Source organism: Lissotriton helveticus, chromosome 4_1 (assembly GCF_964261635.1).
Source record: "Lissotriton helveticus chromosome 4_1, aLisHel1.1, whole genome shotgun sequence".
Classification (NCBI taxonomy): Eukaryota; Metazoa; Chordata; class Amphibia; order Caudata; family Salamandridae; genus Lissotriton; species Lissotriton helveticus.
Window position 1 is genome coordinate 1537540550 of NC_136063.1, and position 18407 is coordinate 1537558956.

The following is an 18407-nucleotide window of genomic DNA, read 5'->3' on the forward strand; positions in this document are numbered from 1 at the left end:
AGAGGAGTGCGCAAATGCTTAATTCCTAGCTTGGTCAAAATTTCTTGCATAGACACAGAAGTAAACTGTGCTCCGTTATCCGTTAAAATGTCTTCCTCAACACCTTCTCTCGAAAAAATATCTTGCAAAAATCGAATGACAGCTTCGGAGTTGGACTCAGACACACCTCTTACTTCTACCCACCTAGAGAGATTGTCAATGAGCACAATAAAGTACCTCATACAATTAGGTAAAACATGAAATGGAACAAGGAGATCAACCAAAACTTTTTGTCATACCCTGGGTGGACACACTACAGGTTTAGGAATGGGAGTACAAGTAGTAAGATGCTTATCACTGTAACAACACTGTACACAATTCCTGACCAAATTGTCAATATCCCGATCCATACTTGGCCACCAAAAGTCATTTCTAATTCTGTGTTTGGTAGCATTCATGCCCAAATGACCAGAATGAGCTGTTTCCATGATTCTTACTCTAAATGTAGTAGGAGGAGTAAGTTTATTGTCCCTAACTAGCAAATCATTTTCAATAGACAATTCATCTGAAATTTTGGAAAATGGTTGTAATTCAGTAGAAAGAGCTTTTTCTTTGGGCCATCCTTTAACAACAAACTCCATAACTTGTCTCAAAATATCATCATTGCATAACGCATCCAGCCAAGAAGACATGTCTGGACAAATAATAGTATCATCCACACTGGCGATGATACATTCTTCAATGTCCTCAGGAATATCATTGAAAGAATTCTCCATAGGAAGTCTAGAGAGAAAGTCTGCCTTTACATTTTTGCCACCTGCAATGTGAAGAACTGTGAAGTTGAATTCTAACAATTTGGTAGACAACCTGGCAAGCCGAGCAGTAGACTTTTTTTATTTTAGAACCAGAAAGAATATCAACGAGAGGTTTATGATCTGTCCTTAACCAGAATTTTCTACCCTATACATAAGATTTAATCTTTTCAACTCCCCAAACACATGCCAACATTTCTTTTTCTATAACAGAATACCTTAATTCAACTTCTTTCATTCTCCTTGAAGCGAAACCAACTTTGAATTCCCTGCCACCATCCATTTGGGACAAAACCGCACCCATACCATAGGCACTAGAATCAACTGTAATAAAAGTGTCACAACCTTCCACATAAGCTTGAAGAGCTGGAGCAGAAACAATACACTCTTTTATCAAAACAAAATGTTCTTGGCATACAGCTGTCCAAATAAAGTCAGCTCCCTTTTTCAATAAATTTCTTAAACATTCAGTGAGACCTGAAAAATTCTTAATGAATTTCGAATAAAATTTGCACAAACCAAGAAAAGATCGCAATTGGTCTTTGTCCGTAGGATGTGGAGCATCACAATACCATCTACTATTCTGGGTTTAGGTTTAACACCATCTTTGGTTAACATGTGACCAAGATAGTCAATTTCATTTGAGGAAAGAATACATTTATCCTCTCTCAAAGTAACCCCATTGCTCTGAAGAGTTTGAAAAACAAGGTCTAACACCTGATTGTGTTCAAGTTCTGTGTCTGTCTGTACAAGAATATCATCTTGAAAAATTACAACGTTAGGAATGTTTTGGAACATGGAAGTCATGACCTTTTGGAACACAGAGGCAGCTGAAGCCAGTCCAAATGGCATCCGAAAAAATTGAAATGTACCATCAGGTGTTATGAAAGCGGTGAAGTGGCGAGATTTTTCATCCAGAACTACCTGATGATACGCGGAACGTAAATCCAACTTCGAAAACCATTTGGACTGACCAACAGCAGTAATAAGATTATCTATACGAGGTAATGGAAAATTCTCAATCCAAATCGCTTTGTTGACTGATCTTAAGTCAATGCAAAGACGAAGTTCACCAGACCTTTTTTTGGCTAAAACTATGGGAGATAACCAGAGCGTGGCATCAACACGCTCAATTATACCATCCTCAATCATCTTGTTAATCATTATGGTGAGATCATTCCTTATACTATGGGGCACATTCCTAAGTTTGTGTTTGACTGGAGTTTCGCCCTCCTTAACTTTAATGGTGTGTACAAAATCTTTTATTTTGCCAATGTCATTGGAAAAAACTTGAGGAAAATTCACTTTCCATTGAGAAAAATTTGAGATTGAATTGACTAAAGAAACAGGAGTCTTCTGGCCAGGTCTTATAATCATGCCAAATTCAGCCTAGTGCCACCAACCCAAAACATTAATGCCTTTGAGAGCGACATAGACCTTGCCATGAATAGTTTTATTTTTTAAAGTGATATCAGCCCAAAAATAACCTGCAAGATCAATCCTGCTGCCCTCAAACGCAGTGCAAACAACGTCAGGAGGTAACAAATCAATCTTAGACCAATATTGTTTACATTTATCAATGGAAATAATGGTGATCCTGGCCCCTGAATCTATGAGCAAAGGAATTTCATGAGATTGAATGGAAACTTGTACAAAAGGATCACCACATTTTTTATCAGAATGTACATTATTGATGTTAAAATACTCTACAGACACAACAGATAAAGATAAGTCTTCTAACCCTTTATCCAATTCCTCAGAAGATTCAATGGAATGCGAATCTAGAACACTTCTGACTGGAAAAAGTTTGCCACCTCTACACATTTTGCCAAAATGGCCGGACTTTTTACATTTATGACACTCTAGAGAAATGGCAGGACAATTTTTAAAATTGGAAAGATGAGACGGAGAGCCGCATCTGAAACAGTATAGACCAGTGGGCAAACGTGTGGCAGGCTTATTTTTGTCAAACATTATGTTCCCTGTTTTAGATTTAGAGTCACTAACATGTTGTTTAGGTAAGGTATTGGATGAAACCGATGATACTGTGGAGCAAGTACTGAAATCTAATTGTTTTGCATCCAATTCTGAACGTTCAATACTGTTGGCGATATCGATAGTCTCATCCAAAGACGGGTTCTTGCATGAGAGTAACTACTGTTGGATTCTTTTAGAATAGCACCTACAAACTATTTGATCCCTAATTAACTGAGAGGTAAAGTCCTCAAAATCACAATAACTGGCCAACACTTTTAAAGCTGTAACATAGGTATCAATGGATTAATTCGCAGCTTGAACCGGTGTAAAAAATGTGTGCCTATGCACAACTAGGTTGACTCTTCCTTCAAAATAGGTGCTTAGTTGTTTAAGAACTGACAGATACTCATCCATATCACCACTATCACGACCATTGTAAGTTGGTAAATGATCAAAGACATTTTGTCCCTCCACACCTAAATAATAATAGAGAAGAGTACGTTTCCTATCGGGTTTAAATTTCACGCCATCAATAGCTCCAAGATAGGCATTGAAAGATCTAAACCACAAACGCCACTTTAAAGGAGGTTCACCAGGATCCTGCAAGAAAAAAATAATTAGGAGGAGTAACAGTTTGCATATTTAGACAACTGTAAACAGTAAGAAAGAAAATAGAAAGTCAGATTCACAATTAATGGAAAGTGTGTGAATCACTGATTGCAATAATCATGGAAATAGTACAAAACAAAAATATTGTACAGGAAGGTGAAGACGATATCCCACGATGATGTACCTTAAGAGATAAAAGAAAAATTGTAGCAATGTCAGGTCAAATGTGCTTAAAAGCTGGAGTAATGTCCCACGATAAAGTACATAACAGCGTGAAATCCAGAAATCCTGAAATTATAAGTGGAAAAATGCTGATAAAATATCTCACTCTGTAAATGAGAAAAAAAAATCCGGAGCGGTATCCCACGGACAGCTGCGTAAAACAAATAAATAAATAAATCACAAAGCAGAGCTGTTTTGTTAAAGAGCATATACTGGAGCGATATCCCACGGTGTAATGCACAATAGTCTCACGTAACAAAGCGTGCAACCCGGAGCGGTATCCCACGGAATGCACCTTAAGACTTAACACTGCAAGCATCCAGACTCTGACTGACTTTAAATGAAGCGCACGTAGTGAAATGAAGCGCATGTAATGCCAGAGCTTTCCAGGACAAAACGCAGGCTTTAAACAGTCTTTAAACAGAGCGCATGTAATGGATGAAGTTTACACTGTATCCAAGGACAACAATGAAGAGCACGCACGTAATGGCAGGGGTATCCAGGCACGCTGTATCCAAGGACAACAATGAAGAGCGGAGTCAGGGAAAATCTGACGTCAGTAAACACGCTCGAGAGCGTGGAATTGAAGCATTTAAAAATAAACAGGAATGGAGAGCCCTGAAAAAAAAATCAACAAAAATATCGCAAACAAAGGGTGCAATGGACTGGAGTTCGATTAACTAAATGGAAAAAAAAGCGCAGGATAAGCAAAAAAAATCGATCCCTCTGGGCCTGTTGGTGAAGAAAACAAGTTAAAAAGAAAATACCTTGATGAAGTGTTTTCTCCAGGAGAAAATGATGAGTCCAAGTCCCAAATCGTCGCCAAATATGTAAAGATGAATTGTCACCACAAGATGAGTAAAACAAGCATGTTTATTCCATATGTACAAATGAATACATACGGGCCCAGGGGATGAACACCAACTGGATTTGTGAGCACATTAACTGAAGTCTAACATTCCATTACAATAATACAGGTAGTATGGAGGCAAGGAAATCCACTGCTCTGTCAAGGCCTGGACGTCGTCGAGGTCTGCAGGATACTCTACCTGAAGGTCCCTAGGGTTTCTGTGATTCTATTCAAATTTATGCATATGTACATTCAAAAGAAATCAATACCTTGGTGATTAAGTAAGCAAAAACGAAAAAAAATGTTGTGCTTTGTATGCATGTATTTTCAATCAATTTATCAGCATGAGTCATGTTTGAATCATATCAAAAGAAAAGACATTGTTTTGAAACATCCAAACTTCCTATGCACCAACATCATTATAGAAAACATAAATGTTACAAAACCCAATGCATTTCGGGTTCCTCTGAACCCTTCCTCAGGGGTTAAAGTTCAACTAAAAATATATTTTATGTGTGGCTATTCGTAACTTGAAGTTCCAAGGCGTGGCTCTGAAATTTAAAACATAATAAAAAAACATGTTGATATCTAGTTAAGTAGTATTTTACAAGCTTGAATATAGGATTAGCAAATTCAATTAATGCCCAAAGAGAATGACTTAAAGGAAAGTTATATATGAAAGACGAAAGCCCCGTGAGTGCTAAGACAGACATTGGTAGTCAAAATAAAATGCTGTGAATGCTGTGCTATTTTCCTTCCCCTGTCGTGCTCGGTGGTGAAATCTGAAGAGCTACAACCGCCCCCCGGACGTTCCGTGTTATCTATTGAGTATACTCACTCGGCGTGAGCAATCCGCACAGTTTCTGATACAAAATGGTGTCTCCCTGAAGCAAGCTATTCCCGTTCTCCGGCTGTAAAAGGTGGAGAATGATAAGACTATATGTTGTTCTCTACGAGAACACAGTATCACCCTTCAACAACCATATACTGCTTACCCTGTTGTAGTTGATAATTGATATGTGCCTGGAACCACTGTATCACCAGAAAAAACAGCCAACACGAGCTGGTATCACTAATAGACGTCTATTGCAGTGAACCGGTAAACCACCTCCGTTTTAATGCTCTGGAGAGTTACAAAACCGTGTCTTAAAATGTGTGGAACACCAAAAAAGGACAAGCACTATATTTTCTCTATCTACTCCGTACTGCTAAAAGCTGTGGGCTTACCCGAAATGTTCTACGTAGGGCGTCTGTCGTTTGTCTACGTGCCTATTTCATTGGTCATGCTGAAACCAAAAGAACATTTCGCTGAATTTGTTTTGCGAGTGGTTTCCTAACTATTAAGTATCTATTCTCGTGAACTAATCGCGTACCTGGCGTTAGTTTTTCGATCCTCTCAAAGTTCAAAACCCATGGATCTCCGGTGTGTACATCCGGTCACTCCCCTCTTTCAAATTTAAAGGGCCAAGTTTCAACATAACTTTATTGACACTGCCACTCTCACCGTGTGAGAGAACACGTTTGATGTCAGGAGTCTGATTGTTCCTTAAGAAAAAAAAAGGTACAATTATCCATTTACGTAAGAGTATCGATTAAAGATGAAAAAAAAATTTGAAAAATAAACGAGTGCTCAATTATAAAGAAAAAGGATGTCGGAACCAGTCCCCTTGTTCTGTTTTACGAATTTGTGCATGTACAAAAAATTCTGTAAGTGCGTTTTTTGGTAAAGGAACGGGAAACGAAAGATAAAAAATTAAATGTGCCAATCCTTTACAAGTAATAGTACGTGATTCAATGTAGTAGTACAAGACAAATCATAAAATGCAAATCATTACATATTTCATACATTCATCATTCCCAACCTGTGTCTGAAAGGGCGTGCCCTTAATTTGCTATGAATAGTTGGCTTCAATGCAAAAAGATGTGAATCAGAAATATTGTTTCATCAATCTGCCTGAAGAGTCTGAAGGTAATTTACAGGAAACAAAGTATTTCATATTGGTCATTAAGACCCCCCGGACTCATTGTGTCTAGAAACTTTATCCCAAAAGTTTCTCTCCTTGATAATAAAGTGTGATCATCCTTGCCTGGTGTGGATTCTACTTTTTCTAGTACCGTGAATCGGATTTGTGGAATGTTATGTGACTGAAGTGCCCAATGTGAGGCTAAACTAGATGACTTGTGGCGATTGCGTATCGTACTTTTGTGCTCTATGATTCTGGTTTTAATCTTCCTAGATGTTCTTCCGACATATACCAAACCACATGGACAACGTATGGCGTAAATTACTCCCATTGTGTTGCAGTCTGCATTGTGTCTCAGTTTTATGCTTTGTCCAGTTTTGGGGTGCCCAAAAGTGTTTCCCACTATCACGTTCCCACATTGTCCGCAATTGTGACATTTGGTCATCCCTCTGTGTCTTCCAGGAATCGGTGAGCGTTTGTTTTTTAACAGCTCTCTAAGATTTTTCGAGCGAGTGTGTGCGAAAATAGGTTAATTGGCAATAATGTCCCATCTCTGTCTTATGACTTGTTTTATCATGCTCGCTTGAGTTGATTGTTTGAGGATGAAAACCATCTGTTCATCTCGGGTTTTTTTTGATTTGTGCAACAACGTTGTCCTGCTCAGTGATGCTACCTTGTTTTGTGCGCTGTCCAATACTTCATCTGGATATCCTCGTTGTCTGTATCGATCAATTTGTTCTTTTATCAAATTTTCACAATGTTGTGGATCCGAGGAAATTCTTTTAATCCGTATCAACTGAGAAGTTGGTAAGTGATCTTTAAGTGTTCTGGGGTGAGCACTATTGTAATGCAAAGCATTGTTGACATCAGTAGGTTTCGAAAAACAGTCGTAGAGATTCCTTGAGGAGTTTTGTAAATCTCTATATCTAAAAACTGAATGCGCTCTGTCTGTATGTTGTGGGTGAATTTGATTCTTGGATTTTTAGAATTAATTTCTAGAATAGCTTCTTCCAATTCTGGTTTGCTCCCACTCCAAATAATTAGGATGTCATCAATGAACCTTAGGAAGAGAATTGTATGCTTGCTCCATTTCGGGTTTTTCAGGATGTGCTCATCTTCAAAGTGGGCCATGAATGTGTTAGCGTACGATGGCGCTCCAGGGAAACCCATCGACGTCCCCGTTCTCTGTAGAAAGTATCGTGTTTTCCAGGAAAGGTAGCTGTGGTACAGCGAGAAATGTAGCAACTCTAATAACAGTACTCCCAGGTCCTGATCCAAATCTGAATGCAGCAATCTCCACTCCATTGCTTCCATGCCCTCCATGTGGGCAATGGATGTGTATAATGCTACTACATCAATAGTGCATAGTATAGTGTGTTCCTTGATTGAATGACTTACTTTGGCCAAATTGAGAAGACAATCTGTAGTGTCCTTTATGTATGTGGTCCATGATTGTACTAAAGGCTGCATGTGATGGTCTATAAAACGTCCTACTGGTTCGTGAATTGATCCACATCCTGCCACGATGGGTCGAAATGGTGTGTCAGTCGGATGTTTATGGATTTTCTGTAACATGTATATGTGAGGTGTTTGAGGTGTGGTGGGAGATAGGTATTTCTTGGTGTTGCTGTTAATCAGGCCCTTTTCTTTGGCCCTGGTTATGATTTCTTCCAAAATTTTGCTGAACTCTTTTGTGGGGTCATAATCAAGTTCGATGTATGTGTCAGTATCTTGGACATGTTCATCCACTTTCTGGTCATAGAAGGTAGTGTCCATCATAACAAGAGCACCACCCTTATCTGCTGGTTGAAAAGTAATCCCTGTATCCTGTCTTAAGTCATTTAGAATTGTCATTTCTTTTTGGATAAATTTGTGTGTTTGGATTTCTGGTAATTCACTTTTTCAAGATCCTTTTTGACTAGTATTTCGAAATTGTCCGGTGCTTTGTGTGAAATGGGAGATATGAATTTACTTTTGGGTCTGAAAACTTCAGGGGTGCTGTTTCCACCGGTGTTCACGATTGTGGAAAAGAACCATTTTAACCGTAATTTCCTGAGAAATTTGAATAGAGCTATTTCGGTTTCCAACCCATTATAGACATATATTGGAACGAATGATGTTCCCTTGTTTAATACATTTCTCTCTTCTGGAGATAATGTCCTCTTAGAGATGTTCACAACTAGGTTACCCGTTTCACTATGCGTTGTGGTCTTCTGCTTTCACTTTGTTTTTTCGTGATTTTGTCCCCTCCTTGTTTGTCTCTTTTTTGTTCCGTGGATTTGTCTGGTGGAAGGCTCGATGAAGGGCCTTCCACTAAAAAAGACGGTTTATCAACGGTCGATGGTCCCGTTACTTGTGAGCCATTTAATGGTGCTGGCGGTCTTTGTAAAGTCAAATCTTCATCAGGCACTATGCTCTCCTCAGATGATGTTTGTTTGGTGTTCTTGGTGTAAAATCTTTTTTGGGCGTATGCCTTCGTCCATGTGTACACTTCCTCCAATTTATATTCTATCATATCTCTACAAAATTTTCTGATTTTGAGATTGTGTACTTCTTTGGCGTGTTTGTCCAGCTTATCATTCAGATCTTCAAGGATCTTGCCCCAATCTTCCGATGGTATGTTTTGTGAGAGTTCTTCTTTGAGTTTACGGTACTAGAAAAAGTAGAATGCACACCAGGCAAGGATGATCACACTTTATTATCAAGGAGAGAAACTTTTTGGATAAAGTTTCTAGACACAATGAGTCCGGGGGGTCTTAATGACCAATATGAACTACTTTGTTTCCTGTAAATTACCTTCAGACTCTTCAGGCAGATTGATGAAACAATATTTCTGATTCACATCTTTTTGCATTGAAGCCAACTATTCATAGCAAATTAAGGGCACACCCTTTCAGACATAGTTTGGGAATGATGAATGTATGAAATATGTAATGATTTGCATTTTATGATATGTCTTGTACTACTACATTAAATCACGTACTATTACTTGTAAAGGATTGGCACATTTAATTTTTTATCTTTTGTTTCCCGTTCCTTTACCAAAAAACGCGCTTACAGAATTTTTTGTACATGCACAAATGCGTAAAACAGAACAAGGGGACTAGTTCCGACATCATTTTTCTTTATAATTGAGCACTCGTTTATTTTTCACATTTGTTTTTTCATCTTTAATCGATACTCTTACGTAAATGGATCGTTGTACCTTTTTTTTCTTAACGAACAATCAGACTCCTGTCATCAAACGTGTTCTCTCACACGGTGAGAGTGGCGGTGTCAATAAAGTTATGTTGAAACTTGGCCCTTTAAATTTGAAAGAGGGGAGTTACCGGATGTACACACCGGAGATCACGGGGTTTTGAACTCTAAGAGCATCGAAAAACTAACGCCAGGTACGCGATTAGTTCACGAGAATAGATACTTAATAGTTAGGAAACCACTCGCAAAACAAATTCAGCTAAATGTTCTTTTGGTTTTCAGCATGACCAACGAAATACGCACGGAGGCAAACGACAGACGCCCTACGTAGAACATTTCGGGTAAGCCCACAGCTTTTAGCAGTACGGAGTAGATAGAGAAAATATAGTGCTCGCCCTTTTTTGGTGTTCCACACATTTTAAGACACGGTTTTTTAACTCTCCAGAGCATTAAAACGGAGATGGTTTACCGGTTCACCCCAATAGACGTCTATTAGTGATACCAGCTCGTGCTGGCTGGTTTTTCTGGTGATACTGTGGTTCCAGGCACATATCAATTATCAACTACAACAGGGTAAGCAGTATATGGTTGTTGAAGGGTGATACTGTGTTCTCGTAGAGAACAACATATAGTCTTATCATTCTCCACCTTTAACAGCCGGAGAACGGGAATAGCTTCCTTCAGGGAGACGCCGTTTTGTATCAGAAACTGTGCGGATTTCTCAAGCCTAGTGAGTATACTCAATAAATAACACGGAGCGTCCGGGGGGGCGGTTGTAGCTCTTCAGATTTCACCACCGAGCACGACAGGGGAAGGAAAATAGCACAGCATTCACAGCATTTTATTTTGACTACAAATGTCTGTCTTAGCACTCACGGGGCTTTCGTCTTTCATATATAACTTTCCTTTAAGTCATTCTCTTTGGGCATGAATTGAATGTGCTAATCCTATATTGAAGCTTGTAAAATACTACTTAACCGCATATCAACATGTTTTTTTATTATGTTTTAAATTTCAGAGCCACGCCTCGGAACTTCAAGTTACGAATAGCCACACATAAAATATATTTTTCGTTGAAATTTAACCCCTGAGGAAGGGTTCAGAGGAACCCGAAATGCATTGGGTTTTGTAACATTTATGTTTTCTATAATTATGTTGGTACATAGGAAGTTTGGATGTTTCAAAACAATGTCTTTTCTTTTGATATGATTCAAACATGACTCATGCTGATAATTTGATTGAAAATACATGCATACAAAGCACAATTTTTTTTCTCCGTTTTGCTTACTTAAACACTAAGGTATTGATTCCTTTTTAATGTACATATGCATAAATTTGAATAGAATCACAGAAACCCTAGGGACCTTCAGGAAGAGTACCCTGCAGACCTGGATGACGTCCAGGCCTTGACAGAGCAGTTTTCAACACAGGGTTGAGGGGACAATCCTTCAGCAGGGCACTCCCTCATTGTCAAATATTAGTTATATATCAAGAATTAGGAGTAATAGAAGGAGTGCAGGTCTTACATTGACAGAGCTGTTCGGCAAGGAAATACACACATTCTATACCCTATATATTGTAAAAGAATAGACATAAAATATAAATAAAGAAGATACATGAAATATACATTATAAAGTTATACAATAAAACATTAGAACACCACATGACGCCTGACCTCATTTGTGCCTGACGAACTACATGCTTGGTGCGCTACGCACTGCGTTATTTTTTCCCTTCCAGAGTACATGATTGTAAGAAGCGCATTGCATTATTTCTTCATCGAACAGTACCTGCTTGTAACCTGGTGCATTGTATTATTTCTTCATTGCACAGTACATGAGTGTAGCGTGATGCATTGCTTTGTTTTTTCCTGGTACAAGGCATGCTGCTAGTGAAACGCATTGCATTATTCCTTTTATTGCACAGTACATGACTGTAGCGCTACGTACGGTATTGTTTCTCTGTTGCACAGTACAAGAGAATATTGTTACGCATTGCAGTATTTCTTCCCTTTTGCAACGTGTGTGATTCTAGCAATACAACTTGCCTAATCATTTGGAAACGGTTAGAAGTTAGCTTAACAGTTGGTTAGAAGCGGTGATTGGGATTAGAAACTACCAACCCACAGGAAGGAATACTACCCATTCTTATATGTTGGTTTTGTATTGTGTGTTCATATCGTGTAACTTCTTATATAAAGTTTATACTCCTTTTATAAAAACTCGTGTGGTGACATCATTCGGTTTCTGTAAGTGTGGTTTCACATATTTTACACTTGTGCCTTGGAGATAAGCCTGGCTGCTCGTGCCAAGCTACTAAGGGGGTGAACAGGGCTATCTCAGACGGTGCCTTACTTAGTCTAACGTTGAAACGAGGGGTCGGGGACTCCTGCCTCCAGCATTTGGTGGCGGTAGTGAGGGATAAGGACCCCCACTCCCAACAATAACCTACATTCATTTTAGGATACCTATCATAAAAGACTTCACTGTGGCACGAAGAAGAATCAAACGCTTTGAAACGCATCACTTGCACGTTGTGTGACCAAAAAGGGCGCAACTTTGGCATTCTTAGAAGCTGACATTTGTAAGGCAGAAATATGTGTCGGTTTTAATGCATTCACAAAACAGTATTAAATTGATATTCATTCCATACAAGATGTGGAAGTTGGTCAAAGAAATGTAAACACGTTTCTTGCTTTGGTTACTGCTGCTTTCCACCAGCCGCTGCATTAGAACATCTACAAACTGTTGCAAACAGAGAAAGTTAAGTATCTGTAACAAACGGTTTCAATATTATAACTTTTTTCTTTTCATTCATACAGGTGTGCTAGGCTTGTTTTGGCACCAAGTGCAGTTGAAAACATTGGGTGTGAAAAATAATTGGAACGTTTTTTGAATACCCAACCAGCTAAGACTATGTGGTTGTTCTCTTATTTCCTATTTCCTTTGCCCCTGCCCTGTGAACAACCATTTTTCAACTCTACCCCTAAACGTAGTAATGTGGAGAATCTGCCAATCCATCTCTCATTGGTGTTGTGCAACATCCACATATTCTTTCCTGCTAATCGTTATTTTGCAATTGAATAATACTACTGGAGTTAGTCCCGTTTTGAGCCAATTCCAGATTATATTTCATAGTATATCTGTATTATCAAAACCTGTATATGAATTAGCAAAATGTCGCTAACGCAGTAGACAAATACATTTTGAGGGTAAATCAAATTTACAAAAATGTATAATTGTTAATTATGTGTAATTTGCCTGTAAAAACAAACACTCATCACTAGCAAAAAAGTATTCTTAGCTTTTGATGCCTCATTCAGCTACATTACTATATTTAGTGTTAACATTTTGTTATATAGTACACGTTATTCAGATCTCACTAGAGACTTGGAGAATCAATTATACAACATAACAGTGGTACCTAACAGAAATTAGAAAAACATGTATTCTCAATACAATTATGTGCTTTTAATGAGCTATCATATAAATCAATAAACATTAAACATAGTTATGACAAACAATGGAGTGAGGTGATCAAACATTTTTGGTGCTCAATCACGGTATGATACCAACATGTAGTATGCAACATAAGAGTACACAGAAATGGCCACACCGCACAATTAAATTAATAAAAAAGTGGGTACGCTTTGGTAGTCAACAGCGTTTCGATCCTATTTATCAGGATCATCATCAGGACTTAAAAGTGACTAGAGCCTGTGTGAGGAATTCTAACTGAAATTCTGTGTGAAGAAGCATATGAGAAGAGGATTATAAGTATTCTGGAATGTTGCACGTGCTGGTAGCACTTCCAAGGAGGCGTAGAGCATAGAGTATATTCTGGGCTGGGGGACCGGCGCAGCACTCATTATCGAGCTGCACCAACAACTATTGCCATCTGGGCTTCCCAGGAATTGGGCTTGTAGGTCTGCTTATCAAGAACCCTGGGTGGGGCATGTAGACCAGCTCCTCTGGGAGAATAGAGAAGAGCGAACCGGCAGCCAAGGAGTTCTCACGTTTGCGGTCCGGTGCCTTTGATAGAATGCAGGTTCCAGTAGTTGAAGTAGAAATCCACATTTAATAGATATAGTACTCTGCTTCTTTATAAAACAGTATAAATCATCTCATCATAATGCTTCACTTTTCTTTAACTCTTTCTTTTTCAATTTAAAGATGCTGTAACTGAGTTGAGCAGAGAGTTTACAGAAACTGGAGAACCTGTGACAGATGACAGCTCTGAATTGCGCAAGTTGTTCTATAAATTGGAGTACCTTTTGCAAGTAAGTCATACAGCTACCTCTTTTTTATTTGTTTCAATATTTTAACCAAAGTAGAGCTATAATTCTTTAATTACCATCCGTCACATAGGCTACATATAATTGTAGCGATCTGCCTATGACTCATTTTATATTTTAAAATAACTAAAAATAAGTATTAAAAAATCATTCTTCTGAAAACTGTACAACCACACATTTCATACGGGAGGCAAAACAGGGAAAGTCTGGAAATCCATACTTACCTCTGTATGCTTACCTTCACAACATCGTGGTAGTCATTATTCTGACTGATATTTTTGTGGGGTGATATTTAAAACACCATCTCTGATCAAATACCACCCAAATTATAAAGAAGTAATAGATACAACTTAATTGTACTGTTCATGGTCCTGTATCTGAAGAAGTAGTCTGATTATAGTGTTCATAGATCAGCTCAGAGATATATGGGAACTAAATGGTGCCTGTTTTTTTTTGTATATTTTAATTTCAGCCTAAATCAGGGTGTAAAGGTGTCCGAGGGTGTCCAGCGGGTGACTACCATCTCATGTGTGGCCTTTGTCCCATAACAGGTGTTAACAAGACACAGTTCTGTAACCTCAGTGACTCCCATTAGAGCCATCCGCCAGGTACCAATCCATTCCTCATTACTACAGTACTCTGAAAATTGACTGTTACCTTGAGCTGGGTCTAGTAGCCCACATTCCCTGCCCTAATGTAGAACCTTTGTATAACTGATACTCAGAACTGCAGACTTTAGATGTCATTTAAACTCTGCCCGCCATAATAAGAGATCCTTGACGCTTTGGTGGGAATCTCCATGCCTTCAGCTCATTAGGTGGCTTGGCATAAGCATTGAAAGCAGCAAATGTTTTTTGTTTTATGTAAACTACCTACCAACGAAATAGTTTGTTTTAGTAACACAAAAAGCATGGTCTTGACACGGAGCAAGTTTTCTACCTGCCCATCTAGGTCAATCTATGTTTCCCTGCTAAAATTGCCATCCCTAGCATAGCAGTCCTAAGATGGGAAATCCATTGATCGTCTTCCCAGATATATAAAGTGTAGGACAACTCTGTAATCTGGTGGCCTATCAGTAACTGTGCCACCAGATCAAGGTTTTCTGCTGGCATAATAAGCTAAGACTTCATTAGCCAAAACCTGTGCTTCACCACCTCTAGATGAAGCAGGATAACCGTGAGTTTACTGTGGTTAGAACATAATATATGCCCAGTGCTCTCATCCACTCAAACATTAAATGAGGGCCCTAGTCCAGTGTGTGGTTTGGAAAACCAATAGTAGTCCTATTTTTGTGGATTGGGATCCATTTCATATTTGTATTTTTTGGTGATTATCTCTAGCACTGAAATGGGCCCACTGAGCTTTCTTCCTTCAATTCTAAAATGCCAAGGAAGCTAGGAAAATAAACAGACATGTTAAACAATCTAAGATATTTTGGAACAATTCATTGACTTGGTTGTAAATGATGTCTAGTAGTTGTCCCCAAAGTTATCTGTGCAGGCCTTCATTAATCAGTGTCCCTGCAGAGTCAATCCCTTATTCTATAATTTTGTAAACTCTAGATTGACATTTGGTGTTATATCACATCCCATCTGGTGTTTGGAGTTTCTTTTGTTAATGTTAAATCTATCCTTACCTGCCCTACCTTTGATTCTGTAAATATACCTGTTCACTTGATCATTATATTATAATAATCACTCTGACTTGGATTTATTTTATTGTATGGGTTAAATGGCTGATATGATATCTGAGTTCCAATCCAACAGCCACATCACATAAAGAGCAATCCTAGACAACTGGTCCAAGCCAGCAATAGTAAGGGCTTCTTAGTCAACGCAATTGAAGTACTTCAAGCATTAAAATCCCTGCAATACCAGTGATGAACAACAGTGCCCACCATGGTCACTGTCCACTAACCACTCACTGCCCGGGACTCGGAGAAAAAACCTCACTCCATGTTTAAAACACAAAGTAATCACTCTCTGGGATAGGGTTATGCCAGCTAGAAATCCTTCATGCATAAGATCCTCTGAGGATTCAACGGCCTTGATTTTAAGTTAGAGTTCCAGAAGGCGATCTTCAGGTATGTAATAAAGGATCACAACAATTCTACAAGGGAACATGCTGACTTGTTTAAGACTACGGTCAGATGCACTAGGAGGATAACTCCCTACCAGTAGCAAAAATACCAGCTTTTAGAGCCCTAGTATTATTAAAAAAAAAATTTGGTAGATGTTGTCTGAGTTCCTACGAGCACTGTGGAAAGGTGTTTGGTGCAGTTTCTATGTAACTAAGAAGGTGAGAAGGTTTATAATTCCAATTGTACCAATCATTTACCCGGTGCATGAATTTCACAGTTGGGCATAAACTTCAACTCTGTGAAGGGATGTTTCCACCCCTTTTTTTAAAAAAAATGCCATGTAATCTTGGTCTGTAAACCAAAGCGCTTGATGAAATTATTTTGTTGCTATTTCCAACAAAGCCCACTGGTTTACTATTGGTTGGGGGTTGTTTTTATAAAAAATGTACTTATTCTCACGAGATACTCATTGTCTACTACCTGGCAAACGGGTGATTGAAACCTCAGGTAGAGAAAGAGTTAACAGGTAGTGGATTGTTCTTTGTTCTAAACTACTATATCTCATATGTAGATTTCTGTGTAGTGTTTACTGTTTGTCAATATGTTCCTGGGGTTCTTCTTTTGTAAATCATTGGTGACTGACTATATCTGACTCTTCAGCTAGCGCAGCACTGTTTATGCCTGCTTTCACACATGGGGGATCCTAGCAATAGAAACTTGAGTTCATTGTGGTTGTGTGAGGTGGACAAGTTCTGCGGCAGACAAGCATGATTTTAGGTGTGTACTGCCCAGAACATGTTGATTCACACAATGGTACTCTAAATATACAATCTGAGTTGAAGCATCTGTTGGGAGGTAGAAAAGAGGTAATTAAATGTTGGTACAGGACAGTGTAACTAATGATGTGATTCTGGTGATAGTCATGCGCTACTGACTGACTGCTCTGCATGGGAAATGGTTATAATTCTTGATGCCTTGAAGGCAATCCCATGTGATGTGCGATATTGAGAATCTGAAGGTAAGATGTGGATACCCCATTTAGTGTTCTAAAACCTATAGTATCAGCCTGCTGCAATTACCTTAAAGTTCTGTTTCACATTTTTAAAATGTTCTTCCTGTATGAGCTGGTATTTTGATTATTTTGGTTTGTTTTCTATGGTGTCCTACATAATGAGAGCATGAGGCATGCCAGCTTAGACTTCTGGCTAACCTTTGACTGGGAAAGCCTGTTTTGATAGAAAGCACTAGATTTACACTTATTTCATTACCAGAAAAAATATATTTTGTTTACATTTCCATGTTATGTTATGTTATGTTAAAAAGCTTATACCGCGCACGTACACCGAAACGGTTTCTTGGCGCTCATAACAGACATAGCAAACTTGGGCAGTGGGAATTACTCAAAGGCAGCTTTAAAGAGATGAGTTTTTAATGTTGTACGGAATAACTCATATGAAGGGCAGTGACGGAAAGAAGAAGGGAGAGAGTTCCAAAGGGAAGGCCCCAAAAAAGAGAGGCGCAGGCCGCCATGTTTCTTACGGCGGTTAGTTGGAATGCACAGAAGGTTGTCAGCAGAGGAACGAAGGTTGCGGGTGGGGAGATACCGCTTCAATTTAGAGGAGATAAACACCGGTGCACAATTATGGAGAGATTTGAAAATAGTGCACCCAAGTTTGAAGGAGCACCGTTTAACCACTGGGAGCCAGTGGAGGCTCCTTAGGAGAGGAGAAACATGCTGGTGTTTTGGTTGGTGGAACACCAAGCGGGCGGCCTGGTTCTGGATAAGCTGAAGTCTTTGGAGCTGGTAGGCGGGAATTCCCACATATAGGATATTTGCAAAGTCAACCCTGGAGATGACCAAAGCCAGGATGACTAGTATGAGTGCCTCTCTGGTGAGAAATCGACAGATCTTACGGATTCTGCGCAGTTGGAAAAAGCAGGAAGATGTTACAGCCGAGATTTGCGATTTCATAGATAGATCCTCAGAAATAACCACTCCAAGACTTTTCACCGAGCTAACCGGATGAGGGGAAGTGCCAAGAGAGCGAGGCCAGTAATTGTTATCCCAAGGGTTGGTCGGGCCGCCCACCAGAACAAGTTCCGTCTTAGATGGATTCAACTTGAGCTGGCTGTGAGCCATCCAATCAGAGATGTATAACAATGTGGTTTGGAAATTAGTGCGGGAAGAAGGTGAAGAATCCAGAGGGAAAATTAATTGCAGGTCGTCCGCATAATTAAAGATAGTGGCCGGGGAGTGACGGAGAGAAGCCATGAGTGGTTGCATGTATAAATTAAAAAGAAGAGGGGATAACGCCGAACCCTGGGGGACACCACAGGAAAGGGGGGAAAGAGGGGCAGAAAAAGAGGAGAGGTAGACTGCCTGAGAACGACCTTGGAGGAAAGATCGGACCCAATCAAGGGC

General features: G+C 39.2%; 1 protein-coding gene across 5 annotated transcripts in view; it reads left to right on the forward strand.

The window, feature by feature from the left end:
* FYCO1 (FYVE and coiled-coil domain autophagy adaptor 1) overlaps positions 1-18407 on the forward strand; it is an 825109-nt gene that overhangs the window by 94481 nt on the left and 712221 nt on the right. For all 5 annotated transcript variants that reach the window (XM_078688154.1, XM_078688155.1, XM_078688157.1 and 2 more), the window contains exon 3: positions 13784-13890. In XM_078688154.1, the coding sequence (XP_078544280.1) occupies positions 13784-13890 (107 nt within the window). The remainder of the gene's footprint in view (positions 1-13783; positions 13891-18407) is intronic.